The sequence below is a fragment of the Leopardus geoffroyi genome, chromosome E2 (assembly GCF_018350155.1).
Source record: "Leopardus geoffroyi isolate Oge1 chromosome E2, O.geoffroyi_Oge1_pat1.0, whole genome shotgun sequence".
Classification (NCBI taxonomy): domain Eukaryota; kingdom Metazoa; phylum Chordata; class Mammalia; order Carnivora; family Felidae; genus Leopardus; species Leopardus geoffroyi.
In genome coordinates this window covers 12596673-12623746 of record NC_059335.1, presented here as the reverse complement: position 1 = coordinate 12623746, position 27074 = coordinate 12596673, and the positions used below count along the sequence as shown (strand labels likewise).

At 52.5% G+C, this 27074-nt stretch overlaps 1 protein-coding gene and 1 long non-coding RNA gene across 4 annotated transcripts; one reads left to right on the top strand and one right to left on the bottom strand.

The window, feature by feature from the left end:
• Positions 1-884: 884 nt before the first annotated feature.
• On the bottom strand, positions 885-21111 carry SMG9 (SMG9 nonsense mediated mRNA decay factor). Of its 3 annotated transcripts, none has more exons than XM_045442082.1 (14): positions 20863-20975; positions 17895-18050; positions 15534-15608; positions 15180-15444; positions 14978-15075; positions 13005-13117; positions 9557-9668; positions 7544-7639; positions 7021-7106; positions 4064-4170; positions 3220-3327; positions 2923-3051; positions 2467-2611; positions 885-1405 (listed from the first exon to the last, which is right to left on the bottom strand). In XM_045442082.1, the coding sequence occupies exons 2-14, from the start codon at positions 18042-18044 to the stop codon at positions 1327-1329; spliced, it is 1563 nt and encodes a 520-aa protein (XP_045298038.1). In that variant the 5' UTR covers positions 18045-18050; positions 20863-20975; the 3' UTR covers positions 885-1326. The 3 variants fall into 3 exon arrangements, with proteins under 3 accessions (XP_045298038.1, XP_045298039.1, XP_045298040.1); XM_045442083.1 differs by lacking the exon at positions 20863-20975 and adding an exon at positions 19899-20429; XM_045442084.1 differs by lacking the exon at positions 17895-18050 and having other exon boundaries at positions 20863-21111.
• On the top strand, positions 20981-26181 carry LOC123578835. The gene is made up of 2 exons (XR_006702529.1): positions 20981-21092; positions 22786-26181. It is a non-coding gene; the product is annotated as an uncharacterized LOC123578835 (long non-coding RNA).
• Positions 26182-27074: the final 893 nt, after the last annotated feature.

Below are 27074 nucleotides of genomic sequence, written 5' to 3'. Positions count from 1 at the left end.
ATTCCCACAACAAGGACGCCAGGACTGTATGGGTACGCCCAAGGGCAGGAGGAAGGCAAGGAGGCCAAAGGGGCATGAGGTAGTGGGCAGCTAGACTTGGCTGGTGACGGAACCAACTGCGTTAGGGAAGGGTGAGGTGGCGTGATTCGAAGGTCGGGACTAATTTGGGATGGGTGCGGTGGCCAGACCCACTTGGAGACGCACTTGGGGAAACACTAAGCTAGGAGGTAGTGAATTTAAACCGGGTAGGTGAGGTAGGTACCATATTGAAGTGAATGGTGTACTTAACTGAGGGTAGGTTCTGGACTTACAAGGCAGAGACTACTTTTAAGCAAGAGTAGACGAGCTCTGTAGGCAAAGGAAGCCACCATACTTCAACTGTGGGCGCTGTGTGTTAAGGGTAACGTACAAGCATTTGGATAAGGGTAGAACTTGTTTCAGCTCAGGGTAAGCCCTGTATTTCACTGTATTTAACTAAGACACACTCTATTTTTTAACCATATACTGAATTAGGCATTTGCATTTAATGAGGCATTTCACCAAAGGCAGGCACTGTCTTCAACTGAGAGCAGACGACACGGAGGTAGTCACTGCATTTAGCCAAAGGAGGGCACTGTCTTTTCCTATCCATGGCACAGAGATGGGACTTGATGTCACCGCAGGAAACAGAATACCCCTTTTTCTAGGGGCTTCCTCCTTAGCAGAGACTGGTCTTCCTCAGCTCCTGACAATTCTACGACCTGCAGTGAAAGTGTCCCCATGGCAAGTTCACTCAGGCTCCAATGGTGGCTGCAGGTAATCTGCCCCCTAAAGGCCGGGACCCAAATCTGCCCTGGTCCCCAGGACAGCATGCTGGGGAGACGGGAAGAAGAGAAGCACCAGAACAGGCTTGCATGACTCTTTATTCGAACCACCAGACCTGCCCCAACGAAGAGCTCCCCAGACCCTGCCGCACCTTATAGGAAAGGGCTCAGAGTCAGGGAGGAGGGACCCTGTTGCTCCTGTCCCTGCCGAGGGAGGTCAAGATGGAACCTGGGATTCTCCGTGACCAGACTACTCCCACTGCCTGTCCCTGCAGGGGACTGAGATGGGCCGCCCTGGCCCAGGTTGGGGGTGGGATCTCAGAGTTGCCCCTGAACAACACTCCGTTGAGGATGGGAGGCCTGGCCCTGGACGCCTCGCGTCTCTGGGCGAGGATGTCGTGGTCCCTCGTCCATCAGACCTGCCGCCACTTTCCACCCCACCAGGGGGGTAGGACGCGTGTGCTCCCTCACCATCCGTGAGGACCCAGAGGGGGGTTCTCTGCATGACGTTCCTCCCTCGGCCTCAGGCCAGCAGGCGGCTGTACTCCGCCAGGGCAGAGGACTTCTTTACGCCGTCCCAGATCCGGGCAGCGTAGTGGAACCTGGGGGAGGAGGTGAGTGGTCAGCAGCCCTGGCTGTGGCCCGCCAGCCTTGCGCTGACCTGGGCCAGGTGCAAAAACAGGTCCTGCGTACGACCTGCATGACCTGACCCCGGAGGCTCCTGGACCGGGATGTGGGGAAGATGACAGTGCTGATGGGAGTGGCCCGGGTTCTGACGCCTCCCCTGGGGTGAGCAAAGCAGAAGGCGCCTGGTCTGGAATGAAGGCCTCAAGCCCCAACTTGAGGGTCAGGATTCTACCTCTATCTCCCTCCAGAGTCTGTGGCGATCAGAAACGTCTGACAGCTGCATGACCCTCTACCCGGCTGGGCCCTGCTACAGACCGTGGGAGAGTAGAGCTCCGAGCCCCCTCGCCCGCACGGCTCCCTGGCTTTGCTGCTGTGTGCGCTCCCTGCCCCTTCCGGCCACGGCCAGCCACAGACCCCGGGGGAGCCGTGCTAGAGGCTGCACCCAGCCAAGCTCTTTCTCTCCAACTTCTGTGTCTCCTGGAAATTCGATGTTGCAGACCTGCTGCGGGCTCGAGACACAGAGGGTCATGTGGGGCTGGGGCTGGGGGAGGTCGGGGCTCTGTGAAAGCAGAGTGGGGAGAGCCAGGTGGCACAGGAGGAGGGAAGGTGGGGGGCGCAGGGAGACAGTGCCATCCAGTGAGAGCTGGAGAATGCAGCTCCTGTGGGGACATTTCAGCATCCCCTCCTGTGAGGCCATGCTTTCCGCACTCAGGGCCTCAGAATAAAAGCTTGAGCTTGACTGGGCTCACTGGTCCTACTCCTCGCCATCAAATGGCACCTAGCTACCGGTATGTAACATCACTATGTGACAATTCCTTTCTCTGAGCCTCAATTTCCCCACTAGTAAAACTGGTGACAAGACCTACACCCTACTGGCTACTCAGGAGGACTTAAGAGACAGCATGCTGTCCAGTGTGGAAGCAGTCATCAGCATCCCAGAAAAGGGAACCGAGATGTGGAGAGATCACTGAGAACTTCCTCTAGTCTGCACCAGGGTGGGGGCTCCCACACTGACCACCCTGCCCGGAGCTCTTACCAGTTCTTCTCCGTGAGGATGGTGTGTGACAGCTGTGGCCGGGCCATGGACATCACTTGGCTCCGGAGCTTGCTCACCAGGGACTGGAAACTGGGGTGGCCACGGTACCCAGGGAGCAGGGAGAAGAGCGGGCTGGAACCGGGTCCTGGAGAGTTGAGGTGGGGAGGATAAGGGGGTGGGGGGACAGCCTGTCAGAGGGCCTTTCCTTTTTCCCAGGCACCCAGTATCCTGGGCTGGAATACCAGGAGTACCTCCACGTCCAGACCCGGCCCAGCTCTTCCCGTACTCCAACATCTTGGAAACACACTCCTAAGAAAGGGTCCAAGCGCCTCAAGGACAAGCCACGAGTCTCCCCTCAGACCAGCGTGGGTCCCTATCACCCCAGGCCAGGGCAACCTGTATCTCCCACCAGACCAGGGAAGAACTGGTATCCCTGTGGACCAGACTCAACCATACCTGCCCGAGGCGGGTTTTCACTCTCTGCTTCGCTGTCCATGAAGGGCACCAGGAACAAATTGACCTCAGAGTCCAGGAAGTCAGGTGGGAGCCCAGGGAAGACGTTGCACTGTAACATGGACAGAGTACCTGCAGGAGAGAACCTATCAGCCTACAGATACTATGGTGAGGGGCAGGGGAGGTACACATATGATGGCCAAGCTAGAATCAGGAGGCCAGTCTGGACGTCTGGGCCACGGGCCAGAGCAGGAGTCAAGAGCCACTGGTCAGCCTGGGGGGTGACTCAGGGACCCTTACCCTTGTAACGCAAGTGGGAGTGAGCCATGAGCTGGTCAATCATCAGGTGCATCTGGCGCAGCTTTCGAGGACAGAAGTCTTCTCGGCGAGCTTTGTTCTGCAGGAAGACTGGAGGGGTGGGAAGAGAGATGTAGTCGCGTGAGGCAGCTGGGGCTTGGCTGTGTGGCCTTCCCCACTCGTGCCAAAGATCTGCCGTTACCCCTGGGCTCAGACCTCTTGTAAATATTTATGTTACATGTTACTTTGCTTTAGCACCAGACCCTGTGCTGGGTGATGCAGGGGACCCAGACGTGAGATCTGGTTTCTGTCCCCAAGGAACCCCCAGTCTGATGGAAAAGACCGAAGAGGAAAATAGCCACACAATCAGGAGTAAGACAGAAAGGCACCAGGGACTTGGTGAGGCAGAGGAAGTAGGGAAGACCCTGCCTGGGGTGTCATAAACGAACGAGATGTTTGCAGAAGGGCAGTGTGACAGTAGAGCAGAGCGAGCAGATGGTGTGAGGCCGCAGGGCAAGCAGGGCACCTGGGGCCACTCGGGTTACTTCAGCACTCTCTTTGCCCCCAGTCTGTGCTGGAGGTGCGGGGGACAAAGAAATGGGCTGATGTGGATCCTGTATATAAAAGGCTCCCCTGCTGATCAAGGAGCTGGACCCAGACTCAGGGTCGTGCCCTTGGTGGCCAGGTGGGAACCTTGGAGGAAGGAGCAGCTAATCTGCTGACTTGCTTCCTCCCAGCTCCCCACTTCCCCAGCGCTCCTGGTTTTCGCCCCTCCCCCGTCCCCCTGCCTCCCCCCTCCCCCTGATTTCTCCCTCCCCCACCCCCCCGCCCCAGTCAAGTCCCTCACCCAGGTGGGGGTAGTACTCAGTGCCTTCGTCAGAGCCTGAGGAAGTGCTGGACTCGTGGCTGGGGGATGGGGTAGAGGGCTTCACCATCTCTGCCGTCTGGAGGAACCTGGGGTTGAGGGCGAGAGGTTGGTGCTCTGGCATGGGCACCCCCTGTCCCACAGCCTGGGGAGGGGGCCCTCTTTGCGGATCTGATAAAAGCTACAGCTACACCGATTTTAGGGGATTTTAGGGAATTCAGAGACAACTCTCTCAGACACCAATCCATGGACCCATGTCAACTGCATGCGTTTTTTAATGAGTCTATGCTATTAAAAAAATACTTCATTTTTTAAAGCATTGGTAAGATCACCACAAAACCGAGTGGAAAGTACCGGGATTCCCATGAATGTCCCGCCCCACTCCCACACATAGCCTCCCCCACTGTCAACACTCCGATGAGCCTGTGACACATTATCATCACCCAAAGGCTATGCTACACACTAGGCTGCCCTGCCGGTGTTGTCTACTCTGCGCGTTTTGACAAAAAGGACATATGCCCGCCACACAGCATCACAGCTAGCGGCGTCACTGCCCTAACAACCCTCCATGCTCTACCTACCCGCCCCTCATCTTTTTACTTGTCTTGCAGCTTTGCCTTTTCCAGAATGTCATGGAGTTGGGATCATACACTAGCCCTTTCAAACCGGCTTCTCTCACTTAGTAATACGCACTCAAGAGTGTGTACCTTCCTCCTTTCCACGGCGTGATAACGCATTTCCAGTAACATTCCCTTGTGCGCACGTACCATAGTTTATCAATTTACCTACTGAAATATACCTTGATCACTTCCTCGTTTTGGCAATTACGAATAAAACTGCATTATAAACATCCACGTGCAAGTTTCTGCATGGACCGAAGTTTCAGTTTATGCCATTTTAAAATAAAATTTCCAGACATGTAAATAAAATAAACCTGCTTGCTATCTGAAGGAAGGGCTCATGGGAATCCGATAAAAAGCTCGGACATTCTCCTCACACAAACACACATACAAACGTGTTGTCCACAGGTTCGTGGGGTTTCCCTGCTGAGAAGCCCACCTCAGGCTCTGGATTAAAAGCAAGGTTCTGCCACGTGCCGGGCCGAGTCCATACCCCAATTAGAATGCAAACTCCACAGGGCAGTCTGGTAAATTCACACCTGTGTCCCCAGTGCCCCGAACGGGGAATGGCATCCATAAATGGTCAATACACTCCTCTCACGTGAACGAATTCAAATACACTATGGTGATGGTAACAGCGCGGGTGTTTCAGAATAAGACACTTAGGGGCGCCTGAACGGCTCAGCTGATGAAATGTCCGGCTTGGGCTCAGGTCATCAGAGTTGGTGAGTTGGTGAGTTCGAGCCCCACATCGGGCTCTCTGTCAGCGCAGAGCCCACTTCAGATCCTCTGTCTCTCTGCCCCTCCCTCACTCTCACTCTCAAAAATACATTAAAAAAAAAAAAAAAAAAAAAGACATTTAGATCTGGTCACAAGGGCTGGTTTTCCCAGAAAGTCATTTTTACTGTTGGCCAGACCAGACCCACAGTTCACCCCAACCCCCAGGGTTACTAACGTAAACATTACATTCCCATTTACCACCGAATGCTGTAAGTTCTTTAAACTCATTTAATCCGCATAAAACAATTTGCCTATGAGGAGCTAAGGAAAAAGAGGCCACTCACCTACTAAGAGTCGGGGTTCAAATCCTGGGCTGCCTTACTTTGGAGACATCTGCTTCCCTTGGCTCAGCTCTCCCCTCCCCATGAGCTCCTGTTCCTTCCTTCTGGCTGGGCTCTGTGCCCAAGGCGGCTGGCCTCCGCACAGCTATCCCCTGGGGCCTGAGGCCAAGAGGAACCCTTACGCCTTAGGTTCTGAGCCAGTTCTGTCCAGGGGGCATTTCTAAAAGCTCCAGCTGCTTCAGGCAGGACTCCGGCCAGATCCTGACTCCTTCCCCAGATCCTGATTCCTTCCCCCTTCCTGCCTGCCCGGGTACGGTACATGTGCCTGGAGATGGACAAGAGGGACAAGCCCGCTCCTGATAATGCTATTCATTCTACAAACGTGTATTAACCACCTTGTGCCAGGCACTGTGTGAGGCACCAGGGACTCAGACTGGGAGAGACAGACCCTAAGGAGATCTGCAATGTCCTGTTAGGGAGTGATAAATGCAATGAAGGAAAACACAGTAGTGTAAGAGTGGGGTAGTGGTGGGGGGTGGTTCTACGTTATAAGATCGGGGAAGGCCTGAGGTGGGACGACGTGAGGGAGGGAGTCTGAGGTCTGTAGGAAGAGTGTTCTGGCTGAGGGATGCGGCATGGAGGTCCTAAGCTGCATGAGGAGTAGCCATGGGGCCACTAGGGCTTTAATGGGGGGAGTGAGGGAAAGTGGTGGGAGAGAAGGTCAATGAGGAGACTAGGACTGTCCCATGCAGGACCTTGTAGGCCATGAGAAGGACTTTGGATTTTGTTCTGAGTGATGTATAAAGCCAGTGGGGAGTTGTAAGCATGTGTATGTCTGCTAGGTGGTGGTGACCCACTCCAATTCACGTTTTATTTTATGTTTATTTTTGAGAGAGAGAACATGCATGCACGTGTGAGCATGCACGACTGGGGGAGTGGCAGAGAGGCAGAGAGAGAGAGAGAAAGAGAGAGAGCGAGAACAAGAGTGAGAAAATCCCAAGCAGGATCCACACTGTCAGCACAGAGCCCGACTCGAGGCTCCATCTCACCAACTGCAAGATCGTGACCTGACCCCATATCAAGAGTCGGACACTTAACTGACTGAGCCACCCATGCGTCCCCAACTCAGACTTTAAAGGGTCCCTATGGATACTGTGTGGAACGTATGAGACCCAGGCAAGTGGCCGAGTCTCTGATCCCCATCTCTTGCCTTCGCTCCCTGCCCCCACCCCCCCACCCCTCCCCGCCACCTGCTCACCTGTATAAACTGAGGTCTGTGAACCAGTCCTGGACAACGATCACCACGTGGCAGACCGTGAAGAGGAAGGCCGCGATCTGGAGCGACTGAGAGAGGGCAGGAACGGGTGACCGAGCTGGAGGTCCCCCCCTACCCAGACTGGGGTCCCTGCTCCCAGGACTTAGCTGAAGGGGCAGCAGGGTGAGAGCCTCAGAGCCGTTAAGCACCTACTGTGTGCCCAGACTCCGCTGGCACTTTCTTCACAGGCCATCCCTAAATTGGGCAAGATGGGAATGATCACTCCCATCTCACACAGGCAGATGACGAGGCCTGAAGGGGGAGGGGGCAGGAAATGACTTTTCTGAGGAGCACAGCCAGGAGGTGAGCCTGACAGGACTCTCAATGCCATTCTTTCCTACAGCTCTTGGGGCACCCAGGGCTCTTTATGAAGCAGAAACGAGGTCAACCCATATCCAACTCCCCATCGCGAATCTCAAGGGGGAAGGGGGAGACCTTGCCCCTAGGTCCGGCTTGGTCCCCTCACCTGCATCTCAACGTAGGTGTGGGGCAGGTTGTACTCTGGAGGCAGCTTGCGGTCATTGTTGATAAGGTGGTCCAAGATGGAGGGGCTCAGGATGGGCTGCGGCAAGGAAGAGAGGGTGTCGGGAACGGGGGCTGGAGGCCGGGACCCTAAGTGTCACAGCCACCCAAGTTCCGCAAGTTGGAGGCCAATACCTTGTCTCTCTCGGGGCAAAATAAGGTCAGAAACACAGGCGGTTTCTGATGAGTAAGAGCTAGTCAGCAAGAGGGGGTGAAAGAAGAATGTTTCAAAGCAGACACACTTCCCCCAGCTCCTTTATGAATTATCACCCCTCTCAAGTGCCTCGTGCTCAAAGAGAACTCTCCTAGTGCTAATAAATGTAATATTGGCTTGCATGAGTCATGTCCCTTCAAGACACTTTCCTTTTCTTAGTTGTTTCAAATGCTTTCAAAACTTTGCTAAGATAATTACTTTGGTCAAAAAACGATGTTTAGTGTGAAAATTGGTGAGGATTTAAAAACTGCATCAGTGGGTGTAAAAGAATCCATGGTGAGTTCATCACCTTTTCTTAAAGGAACATTCCATTTAAAAGCCACAAGAGCGCAATCAGTTTGGTGGTCTTACTGACTTCTTGCTGCAGTGAGTGGAATTCTTTAAAGAAGACAGTTTCCCAATTGCTTGCTTTCTAAAACTCCCAATAGAGCTGCATGCTCTATTCTGTCCTGTTTTAACTTCCGTTCTGCTCCACATGGGCCTTGGACCCAGCTCATGGCAGTTCGGCTTGTCTCCAGGTCCCCTAGTGGCCCCTGCACAGGGCCTGACTCACAGATCACATCTGTGGGCTTTCACTGTCCGTGCCATCCACACCTATGGAGACTAGAACTCTGCTCCATCAACATTCAGGGAGAACCACGTAGGGGCCGGGCCCTGACCAACAGAGCTCCTCCCTAGAGCGCTCCAGGCAGGTGGGGAGTGGGAGCAGTACACTGTGGGAAGAGGCCGTGATACGTCAGTGCCACGATGGAAGGCGCACACGGCACCAGTGGGGGCTCAGCGCAGGGGAAGGCTTCTGGGAGGAGGCGACGCCCCGGCAGAGTCTTCTCGGAGGAGAAAGCATTAGCCAGGCAAAATGGCAAGGGGAGAGAGAGTGTTCTCATGCTCATGATACTGACAGCAAAGTATGAAGTACCTACTTCGTGGCAGGCGCTGCCATTAGGGCTCTACTTGTATTAACTCACCGAAGCCTCACAACAACCCTACAAGGTAGGCAATGATGTTTTTCCCACTTAAGAAAACTGAGGAACAGAGGGTAGTTTTGGATAAAGGGAACAGGATGTGGACGGCCCAGGGTGGGAGGGGGATCAAGGCGAGGCCTTGTGGTGCGTCTGGTGGAGCTAGAGACTACACCAGAGAGGGGAGGCTGGAGTCTGAAGGAGGTGAGCCCCACGAGCCCTGAACACCACGCTGAAGAATGGGGACTCTGCCTGGGGGCAAGAGAGAGGATGAGGAAAGCCACCAGAAACACACAGGTCAGTTCTAATGATAGTGATGGGCCTGAACGCTAACTACATGCCAGGTCCTGTGCCAACCGCTCTGCCTGGACCGTTCCACTGAAGCCTTGCAATGAACCTGTGAGGCTGAGTACGATTATCGTCCCCACTTATAGACGAAGAAACTGAGGTTTGAGGGGGAGTAAACACTTGCTTCACGTCACCCAAATGGTAAGAATTAAAGGCAGAGCCTGGACATACACAGACCGGCCTCGGGGGCCCACACATGTAGCCACTACGCTAGAAGATTCTCTAGGCTACTGTGTATACAATGGATGGGAGGGGAGGGAGGCAAAATCTGAAAACGTGCTAAAGGCCAAGAAAAGACACAACTTGTCCATAAGCACCTAGCGTGCCCGTGGCTGGGCTGGGACCACATGGAATCTAAGCGGGGTTCTGGCTTAACAACATTCAGGGATGGATGTGAAGGTGGCATGCAGGAGGGCGGGCACGTGGAGGTCAGCACCTGTGTGTCCAGGAAAACAATCCGCTCTTGGGTAATAAAGAAGTCAATGCCACTGGTCTGGTTGCCCCCTCGTTCCTTCATCTCGGCACTCTGGGCCCGGAAAACGTACGCCCTGTGGAGAAGCGGGTGGGGTGCATTAGAGGTGCGCTTCTCAGCCTCTGATGCCTCCAGAGTGTAACCATGTAAAATGAGCGTGGTTCCCTATGCTCTCAAAGCCCCCTACAGAGCCTTCCACCTGTGGCCCCTGTTGTCTGGAGAACCACATTTTATTCCACATGACTTCACCTTTACCCATAAGGAGATCTATTAACCCAACTAATGAAGCCAGTAGAGTGAGGTGTTTAAGAGTCAGGACTTTGTTGGGCCGCTGGGATTCAAATCCCAGTTCTGCCTCTTCCTGGCTCTGTGGCTTTGGGCAAGTCCTTAATTTCTTTCTCCTTGGCCTCCTCATCTGTAAATGGGGATAACAGCAGTCTCAAAACTCTTAGGGCTGCTATGAGGCTAACTGCCGTAAAGCCCTTAGGAAAATGCCTGCGAGGCAGCGATACGTAATCGTTAGCTGTGAATTACCCAGTGCACTTGCCACGGGCCGGGCCCCGGAGATATAGCACTGAATGCTCTCCACCCTCACAGTGAGAGGCTGGGTGGTTGTAGAACTCCGTTCCCAGTTCTTCCCCTGGGAGGAGAGTCTCCCTCGGTTCTATCTGCGTTGGACCGGGAGATGACGCCAAAGCAGGCACAGCTGAGCCTTGCCCTAGACCATGGAGCTCAACTGGGTCACATTCTGCGACCTGGACAAAGTGATTTTCTCTTTCAATCTGTAAAATCAGGGTAATGGTATTTCTCTCTCAAAAGGTAATCCCCACCTCCCTGAGAGGCGTGTTACGCTGTCCGACACCCACTTAACAAACACCGTACTGAAGGCCTCTGATGTACCAGATACCGGGATGCGACAGGGAACAAGGACCGTCTCTGCTTCCAAGCAGCTCCTGCTCTAGCTTACAGATCAACAGAGATCAGTAACTGTGAGCGGTAGGAAGAAGGGGTGTGTGGCGCTCAGGATGGGGATAGCTCAGTTGGGAGGGCTGGGAAGGGCTGCCGTACAAGAGACAGATGACCACACTGAGAGTGAGAGAGAGAAGAGTTTATTGAGCAACTTTAATTAAGTTAAAGGGGAGGCACAGGGGGTGGAGGATGGAAGCAAAGACTGTCCCAGGTGGACGGCAGGTGGCGTGTGTGGGGAATCAAAGACCAGTGTGGGGAGAGGGGAAAGCGGAGAACAGGGGGACTGGGAGCAACAAGAGGGAGCACAGGCCTCTGTGGGGCCTGGTAAGGAGCTGGGGCTTTGGCCCACGAGCCTGGAGTAGCCCTGAAGACACTTAAGTAAGGAAGTGACAGGACCGGAGGTGGGTTTTGAAAGGCTCCTCTTGTGCTATGTGGTGAGCCGTAGCCTCCCTTATCCTCTCTGACCTTGACCGCTTAGGCCTTCCCTTCTTGCTCACTCCGTGCCAGCTCCAGGGCCTTCATGCCATTCTGCACACACACCAGGCAAGCTCTGTTGCCTCAGACATAGGCTCCTGTCATTCCATCTGATTAGAAAGCTCTCCCTCCTCCCAGTCTGCTTGTGCTCAGTGTCCCTCTTTGCGAGGCCTTCCCTGACCACTCTGTTTAGGACTGTAATCCAGCACCAACACAGCTTCCCTATAATCCCTTCCCGTTTGGGTATCACCTTCTCACATGTCAAATAACGTAGTTTGTTTGCCTTCACCCTGATTAGAATGAAGGCTCACCAGGACAAAGGTTCTTGCCAGTTCTGTTGACTGTTGTATCCCCAGTGCCCGGAACAGTGCCTGGCACGCTGTAAGCACTCAATAGATGTCAGCTGAATTGAACTAAAGCAGGGAGATGAGTGAGGAGATTCTTGACATTCAGTAGGGGAGATGTCGGAGGCTTGGGCCAGGAGACAGGAATGAAGGAAGGGAGAAGCAGATGAATTCTTAACGTAAAGGGGGCCTGATGGCAAGAGTTGGCACCAAAGTCCGCCACACCACGGGCTGACGTGGCTCAAAAAAATAAGCAGAGGGCACCTAGGTGGTTCAGGCAGTTAAGTGTCTGACTTCAGTTTAGGTCGTGATCTCATGGTTTGGGAGTTCGAGCCCCGTGTTTGGCTCTGCGCTAACAGTGTGGAGCCTGCTTTGGATTCTCTGTCTCCCTCGCTCTCTGCCCCTCCCCCACTCACATTATCTCTCAAAATAAATTAAACAATAAAAAAACACAAAAGATACGCCAGGCCAGAATTCTCTCTAGCTCAGGAATCTGAACTCAAAGCCGGGGTAGGGGAGGAGAAATTTGCTAGTTGGGGGTGGAAGCTGAGACGGAAAGAATGCTATCTGAGAGAGCTGGAGCTGTTCCCAAGTGGAGCCAAGGTGAGCTTAAGTTACAAGTTGACAAGAGAGGAGACGGACCTGGGAGGAAGGGCAGCCCCACAGCTCTGGTTCTAGTGGATGTACAGTCTCACGATAGTGGTTCTTAACCTGCTCTTGGTCTCCATCGGACCCTCTAAGATCTGGGGGAAACTACAGACCCATTTCCTAGAAGAAAAGCCCAACTGCAGACAGATGTAAAATCCCTCATATACTGTTAGGAGGAGGTTCATGGACCCCCTGATATCCATCCATGCAATGCAAGATAGTATCACCTGCTTTATGGAAAAAAAACCCAAAAACCAAACCCCTACATTTTCTAGACAATCCCTTTCTCATTCTCCAGTTTGAGTCTTCCTTAATCAGTCCAGTTATGTCTCTCCTCCCTAGTCCCTGCCCTTCTCCATTTCCTTCCCTGCCCTCAGTTCTGGTCCCTAGTTCCTAAGCTCTCTCTTTCCCCAAATCCTCTCCTGTGACTTCATACTTTTATTTTCACAACCATCCCCATCCTTACTCAAGAATGCAGGACCAAGGCTGGTCTAGAACCCATGCCCTACATTCGAGTCTCTTTCCCTGTTCTATTTACCAGGTCTTAGCAACCAGTATCCTATGAGCATTTGCTCTGTGTCAGGTTCTTGTTGACTTTGCCTTCCTGATCTTATCCTCCAAAAACCCACTTTACACAGGACAAGGTGAGATACTGGGAAGTGAAGTGACATTCCCAAGGTCAACTAGCTGGTGAGTGGCAGGGCTGAGACTGAAGTCAACCTAAATCCAAACCCGGGCTCTGTACCATTCCCTGGGGTGAGGCAGGAAGGGAGGGAGAAACAGGACTGGTTATCTTGGAGCCACCCAAAGATTTAGTCCAGGCCCTAATCACCCTGATCTGACAAAGACATTGAGGCCAAGGGAGGTGAAACATTTCCCCAAAGTCCTTTGGTAATACCACTTGCAATACCCAGGCCCACCCTTCCCTGTCCTCCAGGTAGGTGTCCACCTCCCTCCTGGTCTTCCACACCCCTTACCTCTGGTCCTCCTCAGGAGTGTTCGCTGACAACAATGACATGACCATGGACTTGCCTGTCCCCTGAAGGCCCAGGACACCAACCACCAACACATCGGTCTGATCCAACAGGTACTGTGGGAAGATGAAGGAATGTGAGCCTCGTAAATCTGTCAGCTGCTGGAGCGGGAGTGAGACTGGGGCGGGGTGGGGGGGCAGAGACTGGTCCGCCTGCCTTGTCGGATGTGGAAGCAAAACTTTGATGCCTCCGATCCCCTCAGTTGGGCAAAGGGCCCCTGTATGTATGCGGTGGCACAGAGAGGAACATTTGTGAGGGCTCCCAAGTGGAGAAGAGCCTGGCATGGTCAAGAAGCTAATGGAAAGTCAGTGCCGCTGGAACACAGCAGGCAAAAAGGGAAACCTGACTTTGGGGAAGAGTAGAAGAAAGGCACAGGAATGAAGAACAGGTGGAAGGACAGGATGTGGTATCCGAGGGCTACTGCGGCAGACTCCTGGAGGACTTTCGGCTTCTGGCAGGTCAGGAAAACACGCAGCAGCATGAAAAAGGGACAAGAGTGAGGAAGGGGAGGTTGGTCTGTCCTGGATCCTGTCTGGGATTTAAGAGTCCTGAGACCTTCACCTCTGGGCCACGTGCTCTGATGCCTTTCACCACTAGGGGGTGCGAGAGACACGCTTTAAAAAAAAAAAGAGAACCGTCCTCAACAGGCTCCTTAAAAATCAACTGGAGTTTTTTTTGTTTTTTGTTTTTTTAAAAAGGAAGCCAATCTTGGCTCTAACCCTAGACACATTAAAGCAGAAAGAACACCTAGCGCTAGCCCTGTTCAATAAGCTGGATACTGACCACATGGGGCCATTTAAAGTTCATTAAAATTAGGGGCACCTGGGTGGCTCAGTTGGTTAAGTGTCCAACTCTGGCTCAGGTTATGACCTTGTGGTCCGTTGAGCTCGAGCCCCATGTCGGGCTCTGCGCTGACAGCTCAGAACCTGGAGACTGCTTTACATTCCGTGTCTCCCTCTCTCTGCCCTTCCCCATTCTCGTGCTTTGTCTCTCTCAAAAATAAACATTAAAGCAAAATTTTTTAAGTTCATTAAAATGAAACAAAACTAAAACTTCAGTTCCTCAGTTATATTAGCCACATATGGGGATATGTGGATAAGTGCTCAATAGCCACTTATAAGGATAGTGGCTACCATACTAGATAGTGTAAATACAGAACACTGTCACCACTGCAGGGCGTTCTAATCTGACAGTGAAGGGTAGGCCTGGACACTGGCTTTTGTTTTGTTTTAAGGCCCTCCAGTTGATATCAATAGGACAGCGGACATAGAAAGGAAGGAGGCCGGGTAAAATACAGACCCGGCATGCTGTCCTAGTAAGTCCAAGCTGTTGGAGAAGGAGAAGGGACACATCTGGGAGAATCTGGGCAGCAACGTGATGTGACGGGTCTAGGGGGAAAAAGCAGCAGGAGAGGAGAAATGAAGCCCGAGAGTCTGGAGGTAGGCATGCCAGTCCAGGGATGTGAGGTCTGAACTACAGCAGGGGCCACTGAGATGGAAAAGGGAGCCTCTGGGAGTGACATTCAAACCAGTTAACACTGGTACTGCATGGGTTGTTTTGATCAATCAGGAGGGGAACTGGAGCAGGGTCTAAGAGGCTGACCTGAGGGGGCAGGAGATGGTAAAGGAGGTCCCAGGGCATCTGGGTGGTAGTGGGAGTCCCTCTTTGCCAACTGGTATCATGGTTATTCGGTATTTTAACAGCCAGCACAGCCCATGTACTGCAAGCCACTGCAACTCAGCCCTGGCTAGGTGAGAACTTTCAGATTCCTTCTCTCTCATTGCTGCAATTGCCTGAAAGCTGTCTAATCCAGTATCACCTGCCAAGAGGGTGGCGGTGGGGAGGTGGGGTGGAGGCAGTGAGACGTGGGACCTGGGGAAGCTCAAGCAGGGAGACCCATGCTCCCCACTCAGTACCTCAATGGCGCTGTCACACCAATTCATCTGGTCATCTACCAACTTGATGCTGTGCTTCATGCGTTCTGGGGGCAGTAGTTTGGCCTGGCCCACGACAGCTGGAGACAGGAGAAAGCAGGAGATGGGATGTGGTGAGGGTCTGTGTGAGGGCGGTCCAGCTCCTAACCGTCCTCAACAGGCTCCTGCCCAGGCCCCAACTCACGGTCCATGGCTGCGGGTGCGGCAGTGCCCATGCCTCGGTTCTGGATCTGGTACACAGGCTGCGTGGGTCTCTGTCCCTCCTTCTCTCCCTTGGGCGGTGCGGGGGCTGCAGGGGGTGCTGGGGCAGCGCCCTCGGGGGTGGAGGTGGTTGTCGCAGCCGCAGGCCCTTTCCCCTCTTCCCGTGGTTTCATGAGGACGATAGGCTTCTCGAGAGGGGCTGGGGCAGGTGGGGCAGCCGGGGCTGTTGGGGGTGGCGGCTGCTTAGACTATGGGAGTGAGAAGGTTCCGGTCAGCAGGAGAGATCTTTGCCCTAACTGCTCCCAGCCTCCCCTTCAGAAGATTCTTCCCTGCTCACCCGCTCTGCTGGAGGTTTTGAGAGGATGATGGGGGTTTTCTGCATGACCGCTGTGCTGGTCTCTTCGCTGCCATCCTGTGGTGAGGGAGGGCAGTTACTCGGGCATGGCTCCCTCGCCTCTCAGAGACACTCCCCAGGGCCTTTGGGTGCCAGGTACAATTCTAAATGCCTTCACATATTACTTCCACCAGCAACCCCGTGAGACAGACACTATCATCCCCATTTTGCAAATGAAGATACTGAGGTTAACTGGCTTGCCCAAGGTCACGTGGCCAACAAAGACTGGAGCCAGGCTTTGAACCCTGGCAGCCTGGCTCCACAACTGCATTCGGCTGCCTCTGCCAGAAGACAAGCCCAGGTGGAAGGAGCTAGGGCTCTGGAGCTAGCCCTGTGTTCAAACTCGGCCCTGCCTTTTGCTGGCTGTGTGAACTTGGCTAAGGCCTCGCTTCAGCCTGTTTCCTCATCTGGCCAGCAGGGATAGGAGTTTCTTCACAGGACTACTACAGGCTGAGCGTAGCTGGAACTTGAAAACTGTCCATGTGGCGTCTGACGCATGGCAGGCGCTCACTATCTGACAGCTGCTATCCCGAGAGCCCTGCTACCCTGATCATTCCTCATCACTCCTCAGCTCCACTCACGCTTGCCAGTAGCCAGGGGGCTGATCCCACACCTTGCCTTCATGTTTATTTTGACTCACCCCCAATCTGCTCAAGAAAGGGGAGAGATCGGCTTTTGAGCCTTGTTCTTTTGAGCCTTGTTCCCCGAGGAACCTCAGGAGAGCCATGACCCTTCAGTGGGTCTATTTCTTCACCATACACTGGGGATACTTACTTCAATTCTGCTCACTTCACTGGCCTATGGTGAAGAACAAACAAAGGGCATGAAAGTATTTGGGAAGAAGAGCTGTGACAGAACCACAGGAGAGGCTGCGGGCTTTCAGAAGGCCAGGGAGGGAGATGGGGAGAAGGTCCGGGGAGGAGAGGATGATACCTGGGACGAGGCTGTGAGGACAGACAGAGGACAGGAGATGTATTCAGGAGGCACAACGTACAGGGTGACTGACGTGGGGAAGGGGGTGTCCAGGATGAGGCCCAGTGGGCTGTCATGGATACTAGGAAAAATGGGAGGAAGATGCCGAGGTCGGCAGGGGACACGGAGGACGTGAGGAGTCCACTGGCCACTTAGGAGGCTGCCAGGGATCAGTGGCAAAGTCAGAGGCAAAGACAAGAGGCTTCGGAGAGGCTGATCCAGGACTAAAGCTGAAAGTGCACGATGATGGCGACATTGTCCAGGGTACGTGTGGCAGGAAGAAAGAGACCCTGTGTTCTCACTTATGCTGTAACCCAAGGAAAGGAATAAGAGCCGAGCTCACTGTGAAATCAATTATTATTCATGTCTACCATTTTATGGCTCAGAAAACAGTTCCAACTGTTACTTTCTCTTCCCCCCAGAGCTCTCTCAGAGGTGGGCAGGGCCCCAGAGAAAGGACATGAGCAGGGGGCAGGTTCTGACAGTGAGTCACCTCAGCACAGGAGAGAAAAGGCAGGACCGGGGCCCATGCCAAGGCTCCTGGTTCCCAGTCCAGGACACTACGGCCGGCAGACCAGTGCTGTGCTTGGGCTCAGCTGGATTTGGGTTTGGGTTCTGGCCCCAAAGCTCACTGATTTTGTGACTCTGGGTTAAGTCCTTTCTCCCCTGAGACTCACTCTCTTCATTAGTGAAAATCAGATCTGTCCTAGGTTCTACTTCATGGGGTAGCTAGAAGAGTGCAGGAAGACCCGAAAGACGTTAAAGCACCTTGCACGTGCACGCTGCTCAACACCTAGGAACAGCTGCGGTTATTATAGGACTCTTTGAACCATGAGCTTCTGGCGCCTCTCAGCTCAAACCCTCCACTGCCAATTTCATTCAACAAAATCCAAAGTCCTTTCTCAGGCCTATCAGGTCCTACGTGATCTGGCCTGAGTTACCTCTCCGACATCATCTTCTATTACCTTCCCTTCTTCTCTGGCCACTGCAGCCACACTGGCTTCCTGGCTACTCCTTGAATACACCAGATATAGGGCTCAGGGCCTTCCCATTTGCTGATCTGTCTAGAATGCTCTGCACTCAGATTTTGTCATGGTGTATTCCCTCACCTCCTTCAGGTCTCTGCTCCAAACCCACCCCTTTCAGGGAGGCCCTCTCTGTCCACTTTATCTAGGACAGACCCCTTTGCCACTCTCTACTCTTACTTCATAAGGCTTTTGTTCACAGATTGATCCCCAGCATCTAGATTAGTGCATGGCAGATGGGAGGTGCTTAAAAACATTTGTGGAACGAGTGGATATGTGGATGCTGCCCTTGGGCCCACTCACTCACCCGTCTCTCTCTCTCCCATGGGGCAATGTAGTCCCTCTCCCGACCACCAGGCCCGGAGAGGTTCTGGGGGCCACCGGGGCCAGGCTCTTTCCAGCGTCGCCGCCTCTCTATCCCATAGAGCCCAGGCTGACTATGGCCAGACTCAGACATGGTTGCCTACAGAGAGAGAGAGAGAGACAGAGAGAGAGAGAGAGAGAGAGAGAGGGAGAGAGAGGTGGATTTCAGAGTGAGGACAGACTCTTTTCAATCTATTTGGTTCACTCTGGACTGTAAGAAGGCACTTCCTTTCAAGAGAGCTCTGTGGCTATGGCAGTGACTGCTAGCTGGCTCTCAAGATCTGTTCTCTTCTTCCAAAAAAAAATAAAGTAAAACCCTCAGTTCTGAGCTGGGCACATGGCTGTCCAGAACACACCTCTCAGCACCATTTGCAGTTAGGTGGCCACGTGACTAAGTTCTTTCTGGCCAATGGTATGACACCAGAAATGTGTTCTAGCAGCTTTCAGAAACTTTCCTTCACAGACGCTGGCACATGCCTTTTGCCCTTTCCTCCTCCTGGCTGGGAGGAATATGGTGTGCAGGCTGGAGCTCAAGCAGCCACCCTGGACTGGAAGGAAGGAACGAGGGAAGGCTGGCGTGGCAGAAAAAAAATCGGTCGTCTCCTGTTCACCCGGCGTTATTTCCTTCTAGATGCAGTGGGAAACAGCTACACTTCTCTTACTTGTAGCCAAAACTACTCCCAACTATTAGTCACTTGGCCTCAACCTGTATCTCATAGGGGGAGGGGGTCACATAAAAATGGGACCTATTCTTTCCCAAACTGTGGCAAAGCATTTCCTTACCAACCAGTAACATGATCCTCAGTGCGACAACTACTGCTTTGATTACCCAATACTGGCATGTGTGGGGGTGGGGCTCCTGCACTCAAGGCCCTATCTTATCTGGTGTCCCTCTACATCTCAGTCTGTCTACCTTAGGTTTCTGATGGCCCGCCATCCCTCACACTCCCAAGTCTCACCGGTGGTTAATCGAAGATGTTATAAAATGAACTGCCACCTATATGGTCTACTCCCTACCATTTAACTCGCTTTATAGGTCCCTCTAGGGACTTTCCCCAGCTGTTTACACTTCATTCCAGAGAAGTCTCTGAATACTTAACAGTGTTTGCAGGAGAGGCCATTTCCTTAACAGCTCAGAGGTCAAGTTGGCAAACTGTAGGCTACGGACCAAATCAGGGCTGCCTTCTGTGTTTGTAAATGAAGTTTTATAGGAATACAGCCACCTCCATCAACTTAAAAGTTGTCTATGGCTGCCTTCTTGATCCAGTGGCAGAGTTGAGTGGTTGAGACAGAGACAGTACGACCTGCAGGATCTCAAACAATTCCTCTCTGTCCCTTTACAGAAAAAGTTTGCTGATCCTTGCTTAGCTCTTAAGTGCCTATGAAATCATTTTTATTTTTAAAAAAATTTTAGGTAAGCTCTGTGCCCAATATGGGGCTCGAACTCACAACCCCAAGATCGAGAGTGTCACTCTCCACCAACGGAGACAGCCAGGTGCCCCCACCTGTGAAATGGTTCTATGAATCCCCCACCTCCTACCCAAGTACACAGTCACAGATCCCTGTGAGAGATTCGCTCTCCAGAACAGCAGTATCTGTTAACAGGATGTAGGAGTAGGGGCTTGTCCAGCGCCTCTCCCATTGCTACAAGTGACCTCTTCTCCCCTCACCCCCCCACCCCGTCACAAACCCAGCTGAAGACTGCCTTCTGAGACAGGAGGGCAGGGCCTGTTTACACATGCTCATGGAAAATGAGACACTCAGCACTTAACTGACTGTTTACAGTCTCTGGCAGAGATTCCCCTCAGAAACTGGGAATCCTCCCTTCCTTGCAGTTAAGGGTCACTTTGCACATTATTCCCGAGACAGCCCCACCCCCCAGTGCTTCAGTGTCTCTTTTTCATTCCTCCACAGGGACTCTGCCCAGCACTCCAGTCCATTTACACACCAAGAGAAGCCCCTTCTCATGTAGCAAGTGTCCATTTGCATGTTTTTTTTTTTTCTGGAAACTTCCACAGTATTTGGGTCTATTGAACAGCTCTATGGGGGAGCTCCCCAGAATGAGTCCACCTACATAGTTTGGGGACCCCCCATGTTTCCAGGCTCCTCTGGGGAGCCTCCCAAAATGTATAAAGCCAGTCTATTTGTGTTTATTTACAGGGCTCTTACAGTGACCTCCCAGATGTTACGAATCTAACTAGGCATTCTTTGGGGGAGTTTCCTCAGTGCTTAAGCATCTCTTCATATGCCCCCTTTAGGGACTCTTCCAGAACCTAAGTGTCTATTTGCAAACTCTGAGGGGAGACTTCTCTAATTCCCAACTCTGTATTTACACACCACCACCCCCAATAACTTCAGAGTCTATTTACACTATTTTTTTAAGGACTCTCTAACACTTGTAAATATACATTTACAAGTTTGTATGTGGGGCATCCCCTAAAACCAATGAGTCTCTCTCTATTACTCAGGTAACATCCCCAATAATTAGACACCTGCTTACAAGCCTCCTATGGGGAACCCTACGATTTAGGTTTCTATTTACATAGGATTCGGAGGACCTCCCGGGTATACAGGGTCTGTCTGTAGACCCTCTGCGAGCGTGTTCCCAAGACTTGTTTCTCTTTACACGCTATCGTTAGGACGTTTGCAATACTTGACGGCCAGTTCTAAAGGCCCTATTAGGCCCTCCCAGAACTGAAGTTCCTATCTACACCTTATTTACCTCCTCCCCACCCCGCGCCCGCCAACCCGGTATTTTAAGGGTCGCCCTTGAACGCCTAGTCTGTTACGCACACCTGCCGGACGTCCGAGCAACTGTTTAACGGTAGAGAAGGGGGCGGGGCCCCGAAACGCTCCCAGCGCCCCGCCCCCTGCCGGTGCACGAGCCTCGCGCGGGCTTGCGGGCCCCTTACCTAAGGCGGCTGCTGATTGGCTCTTGGGGCGCAGCGCTATGCGCGCTTTCCGTGACGGGGCTGGTGGGGGGAGGTTCCACTACAAGCCACGGGCCTGTAAATGGCGTCTAGGGGACGAGGAGCGTTGGGGAGAGAGAGAGAGAAAGCAGGCACCGGTCACTCCGGAACCGGTCTAGGCACCCCGGAAGCGGCACCCAAACAACGCCGGCCCGAAAGAGGAAGAGGAGAAGGTAGCACGGGGCGGAGCGAAGATCAGGACCCGTGGGGTGCTGGCCTTGCGCATGCGCCGAGGGCTGGGCGCGCCAGAACGGAGCGTCAGAGCCGGGCTGAGCATGCGTTGATGGAGGTGGTTGGCCTTAGCACGCATGCGGATGACGGAGGGGAGGAGGGCGGACGCTACGGTTCCGCCTTAGTGTGCGCGCGCTGCTTTGAGGCCCATGTGGGAGTGTAGCGAGGAGGGAGAGAGGGCGGCTCCGGAGATGGCAGGTTCGAGTCCCGCCTCTTCAGTGGCGTTGGCGGGATTCGGTGGGGTGGGGTGGGGCGGCGCGGCAGGGAGGAATTTCAGGGTCCTGGGCCGAGTAAGTGCTGAGAACACGGGAATGAATTAGACCTAGTGTGTGCGCTGTAAGACATAACGCTCTGTGGAGGGAGACAACTAGAGCAAGTCACTGAAGGAGAGGGCCCAGGTCCGGTTTGACCTTGAAGGGCGGGAAAGGGTACTCCAGGTGGAGGGAAAGGTCCAGACTGTTTTGGACTCAGAATTCCCTCTGGGTGGGAGGTGAGGCCGCAGAGACGGGCTGGTCAGATCCTGAAGGCCTGGGAGACGGAGACTGATGGGATAGGATTGTTCAGTCTCTCGCCCGCCGCGGTGGGGGAGGAACCCAGGGATAGGGGTCGAAAATTCAAGAAGCCTGTGGCGCAGCCTTGTGCGCCCCAGGGTGGGGGGGGTGGGAGTGGGGGGGAGAAATGCCCGGCCCGAGGAGAGCGCATGCGCGCAGCGGTTTAGCTAGAGCCCGCGGTTACCACTGGGAGGGAAGTAACTCCGGGGAGGAGGGAGAAGGGGCGTGTGTACAAACGTACATTCATATGTATATCGGTCAATGGGGGAATTTACCATTTTTCATTTGCAATATTACTAAAAAAAAATTTTGTAATTTATAACTGAACGGGGGATACATGTACTTTCTGACAAAATTCAGGCAGCCACTAGGGTACACAAAGTCTACTCTGGTTCTCATATTCCATTCCTGAAGCACCGGCTCCCAGTTTCCTTCTGGAATGACTGTTTAAGCAAAGCACTGAAGATAAGAGCTTGAGCCTGGGTTCACATAAATGGCAGCTGACCTTGGCCACGTTCCTCAACCCTCTGTACCCCCGTTTCTAAAATGGAGATTGGCAGCACCTTATAATGTTCCTGGCAGAGTTAAATGGATGAACGTACCCAGAATAGTGCTTGGTGCGTAGTAGCACTGTGTTGTCATTATTTTGTGCTGCGCTCACCCCCCCCCCCCCCCCAAGCCTCATCCCTGCTGCCATTTCCTCAGTACCCGTGCCAGGTGGAACTGTTTCAACAGACTGCCACAGGCGCAGTGAAAACACCGGTCCACAGACTAAGTTGAGAGTCCTGTTGATGGATTCTCCAAAGGCTGTGAGTGTTAAGCAGAGACACGCATGATAGACCATGCCTCTTTGTGTCCGTCCATGTTCCTGTTTAGCGGCTTCATCTCTGGTCATACCCATTTTTCTCAACTAAAATTTTCAATCCCAGGTCACCCTCCATGCCAGTTTTACAACTCTGAGCAACCATCAGGTGGAAATGACTTTAAAAGGGGAAAGAAGGGGCCTGGCACTGACACTGGGCCCACTGTGTACCAGGCTGTTTTATATATGTCACCATAACTTTTCCCCTTCTCCATTTAACAGATGCAGAAAATAACAGTCTGAAAGAGAACGTCCTTACTGAAGTCCCCTAGCCAGGAAGCAGCAGGGCCTGGATTGAAACGCAAGCCTGTCTCACCCTAGAGCAAGCCCACATTTTTTCCCCTGGTGGCGGGCAGCCTGCCTGGTGGTGAGTCAGTGGTGCAGACAAGCACCCAGAAACCTGCCTTTTCTCCTTAGTGGCATGATTGTGTGGATGTGCCATGCCCTAACCATTTCCGTATTGATAAACATTTAGGCTGTTACTGAACTTTGGCTCTTACAAGCATTTGCTGCGGTTACTAACCTTGTACATCTGATTGCATGTGTGTGATAGGATTATCAGTAATATCTTGTTTGAAGTGGAATTGCAGGGTCAAAGGGTCCACGCTTGGGAATGTTGAGAGCCATGGCCACTTGATATATTCATTTCTCTGTTGACTTCGGTGTTCATTGTATTCATTCATATGTTGACTGAATTCTGGAACTCTAGTCAGCTGCCAGGCATGGCTGTAGGCTGGAGATCCTACAGGGAAATAGGCCAGAGCACTTGCCCTCTAGGAGCAGATATTCCAGTGAAGCAGATGATGTCAGGTAAAAGATGAGTGGAAGGAGAAGTCAGGATAAGGAAATTTCGAGTGACGGAGGTCAGAGGTGGTCAGGGAAGGCTCTCTGAGGAGATGACATTTGAGCCTGAACAAAGTTAAGGAACTGAACTGTGTGAAGATGCTGAAAAGCCGTGGAAAGAAGTGGAGTGGAGCTGGTGTTCGAAGATTGTCAAGGTGACCCGAGTGGCTGGAGCAGAGCGAGGGGAAGAGAGAAAGCATTATTTAGGAATGAAGCTATCGAGAGGGGCCAGGTTACATAGGGTCTTGAGGCCACGGGAAGGGCTTTGGAAGTTACTTGCCGGGTGTAACAGGAAGCCGTTGGAGAGCTGTGAGCAAGGCCCAGCATGTTGAGATGTGTGTTTTATAAACATCTCTATGGTGAACACCCTGAATTAATGACTGTGGTTGCTTCTGGGGGTGAAGGTTCTAGACAGATACGGAACAGAGCTGTGAGGACGAGTGTTGAAGACTTCTGCTTTTTTGAGCAATGTGACTGTTGTCTGTGCACAGAAAAGTTAAAGTATTAAAGCAGCGCCAGTTGCTGTGAAGAGGATGGCCTGCAGCTGGGCAGGCGTGGACACAGGTGATGAGGAAGCCCATGTCCCTGCCTGGATGGGAGATGATGGTGACTCAGAAAGAGGGTTGTGTGAGAGGATCCATGAATCAGGGATGACTTAAAAGTTATTCTAAAGGTTTTGGGCTTGACCAACTGGATGAAGGGTGATGCTTTTTTACGAAGATGTGGAGGAGTCCTCTACGTGGGAAATCGACAAGCTTTGAACCTGCTGACTCTGAGATGCTCGCTGGACATCGAGTAAGGGGCGGCAGTTAGGAGAGAAACCAGGGTTGTAGACTGAAAATTTTTTCCTGACTTTTCATTGTGAAATTTTATTTTATTTATTTTCAATTTTTTAAAATGTTTTATTATTTGAGAGAGAGAGAGAGTGAGTGGGGGGAGTGGGCAGAGAGAGAGGGAGACACAGAAACTGGAGGAGGCTCCAAGCTGTCAGCACAGAGCCTGACTCTGTGGGGCTCAAACTCATGAACCACGAGATCTGACCTGAGCGGAAGTCAAACGCTTAACTGCCTGAGTCACCCAGGTGCCCCTCGGGCGTTTTTAAGGTGGGAGAAACTATGGCAGGTTTGTTTGCCATCAGGAGTGCTAGAGGGAAAATGGACATGGAGACTTAGGAACCTGTCCTCAAGCAGGTAATGGGGGTGGTGCTGACAGTGTACAGGGGAGAGACGGATTGGCCTTGAATCAAAGAGGGGCCAGCTCTTCCTGGTAAAAGAAAGTCATACCATCTGACATTCCCTCTGGATTGTGAAAACCGCTCTTGTTCCTTCTGTGTTGGTAGTTACTGTGCACAGCATAAAAGCTCAAGCAAGGTCTTTGGACTGCAGTCTGGCATTGATGTAAATGGTAGGGCTTCCTTTATGAACCATAGTGAAGAACTGGACAGATGGTCGTGATGTTTGTTCTAAGTGGCTGGGGCCAGAGGGAGAGGACGGTGGTGGGCAGTTACAGCAAGGGATGCTGGGGAAGGATGGGGAGCCCCCTGGCAGGAGCAGCTGTGACACTGCGATTTATAATAATCTATGTGGTCTTTGCTCCTTTTCTGGCTCATAGCACCTAAAACCCTTGGAATTTTGTGCGGTGAGAGCAGAGGTGTCTTTTGTTATGTTAACGAGGTGGCTTTTGGAAAACACCTAGGTAACCTAGAGCTGGGGGCTTGTTGCCAGGGCCCCAACCTTGTAGAGGTTGAAATAGCCGGTCTGACCCTTGGCCTTCTGGAAAGGGAGAAGGGGTGGTTGGAGCTTGAATCAATCGCCAGTGGCCAATGATTTAATCAGTACTGACTTTGTAATGAAGCCTCCATCAAAACCCAAAAGGACCAAAAAAAACCCAAAAACCAAAACCCAAAAGGACAGGGTTGAGAGAACTTCCAGGTTTTAGAGCATGTGAAGATTTGGGGAGAGTGGGGCCCCTGGAGAAGGCATGGTAGCTCCCACCCTTCCCCATACCTTGCCTGTGTGTCTCATCCATCTTCCTGTTCCTGAGTTTTATTCTGGTTTATAATAATTACTTATTTACAATAACCAGGAATCCAGTAAGTAAAATGTTTTTCTTGGAGTTCTGTGAGCTGCTATAGCAGATGACTTGAACTCAAGGGGGTGTTTGTTGGAACCTGTGCTCTGTAGCTGATTGGTCCAGAAGCACAGATGATAACCTGGACTTGCCACTGGCTTCTGAAGGTTGTGCGGGGGTGGGGGGTGCGGTCTTGTAGGACTGAGCTCTTAATCTCTGGAATCTGATGCTGTCTCCAGGAAGACAGTGTCAGAATTGAGTTGAAGTATAGGACATCCAGCTGGTGTCTGAGAATTGCTTGGTGGGGGTGGGGGGGGGGGGACCCACAGACTGGAATTGGGTGTGGGGTCATTAGCAGCCAGGGTGGGGTGGGAGGAGGCTGAAGGGGGTTGTGGAGCCTGAAGAGCCCCCAAGGTGAGGCCTATGGGTGTATTAACACAGTGGAACACTATTCTGCAATGAAAAAGAGTGAGCGACATGGATGGATCTCATAGCCACCATGCAGACTCTAAGAAATCGGTCCACACTAGCATGTAGAGCAGGGCTGCTTTCAAAGTTGGGCAAAAGAGGTCAGGACAGTGGTTACTGGGGATGGAGTTGGGTATTGGCTGGGAGGAACATGAGAACCTTTAGAGGGCTGGAAACTTCTAGCTTGATCTGAGTGGTGGCTGCTCCGGTGAATAAATTGGCAAAAATTCAATGAGACTGCATTTAAAATGTGTGTGTTTTAAAAAAATAAAATAAAATGTGTGATTTACGTAAAATGGGTCTCCATAAAAGAAGAAATGAGCCGAGCCAAAAAGCTAGACTTTGACAGAAGGGCAGGTGGGAGCCACAGACGTTTGAGCCAGGGCTAGGTCCAGGGACGTGTGAATGTTGGGAGAGTCCTCAGGGTCCCGGGATGCAGATGCATGGAAGGAGAGAGGCCAGAATCTGCCTCAGCCTCAGCTCCTGACTGGCTTTCTAACTGCCACCCCTCTCTGGGCCCTCTTTTCCCCAACCAGCCCTCTCATGGGAGTGGAGGTAAAACAGAAGAGAAGTCCAGAGCATGTGAGACTGAGCTCCCTGGGGACAGACATCTGATTCGTGCCTGCGGCCCTACTAGCCCCTGATAGAAGTGCTGATGTTGTGAGGGGGAGTGCAGAAGCTGCCGGAAAGGGGGTCTCAGGACCCATGCCCCACATTGGGAAATGGGTGAAAGTAGCGGGGCAAATCCTAGATACTTGAGAACGGGATCGCTCACGTGTCCTCTTAGTTTCTTAGTGAAAAGCCACTTCTAACCAGTTCCTGCCTTGTCACAGTGAAAACCACCTTAGCTGGAGGTGAGGACTTTGGGCCCCCCAGGCGTTCAGGGTTTTCATTCAGTGATATTCACTGAGGCCCTGCATGTGCCAGCCCTTGACATTGAAGACACAGTAGAGAACAGAAATGAAAATACGGTATTAATCATCCCTGAGCTTCTCAATGGGCCCGTTGGCTAAGTGCTGGGGCTCTGGAGCCAGGCTCCCTGGGTCAGAGCCCAGCTCCCCCTTCTCTACTGTGGCTTTGGGCAGGTTTCTTAAATCTCTGTCTGCCTCAGTTACTTTTTATGTAAAACA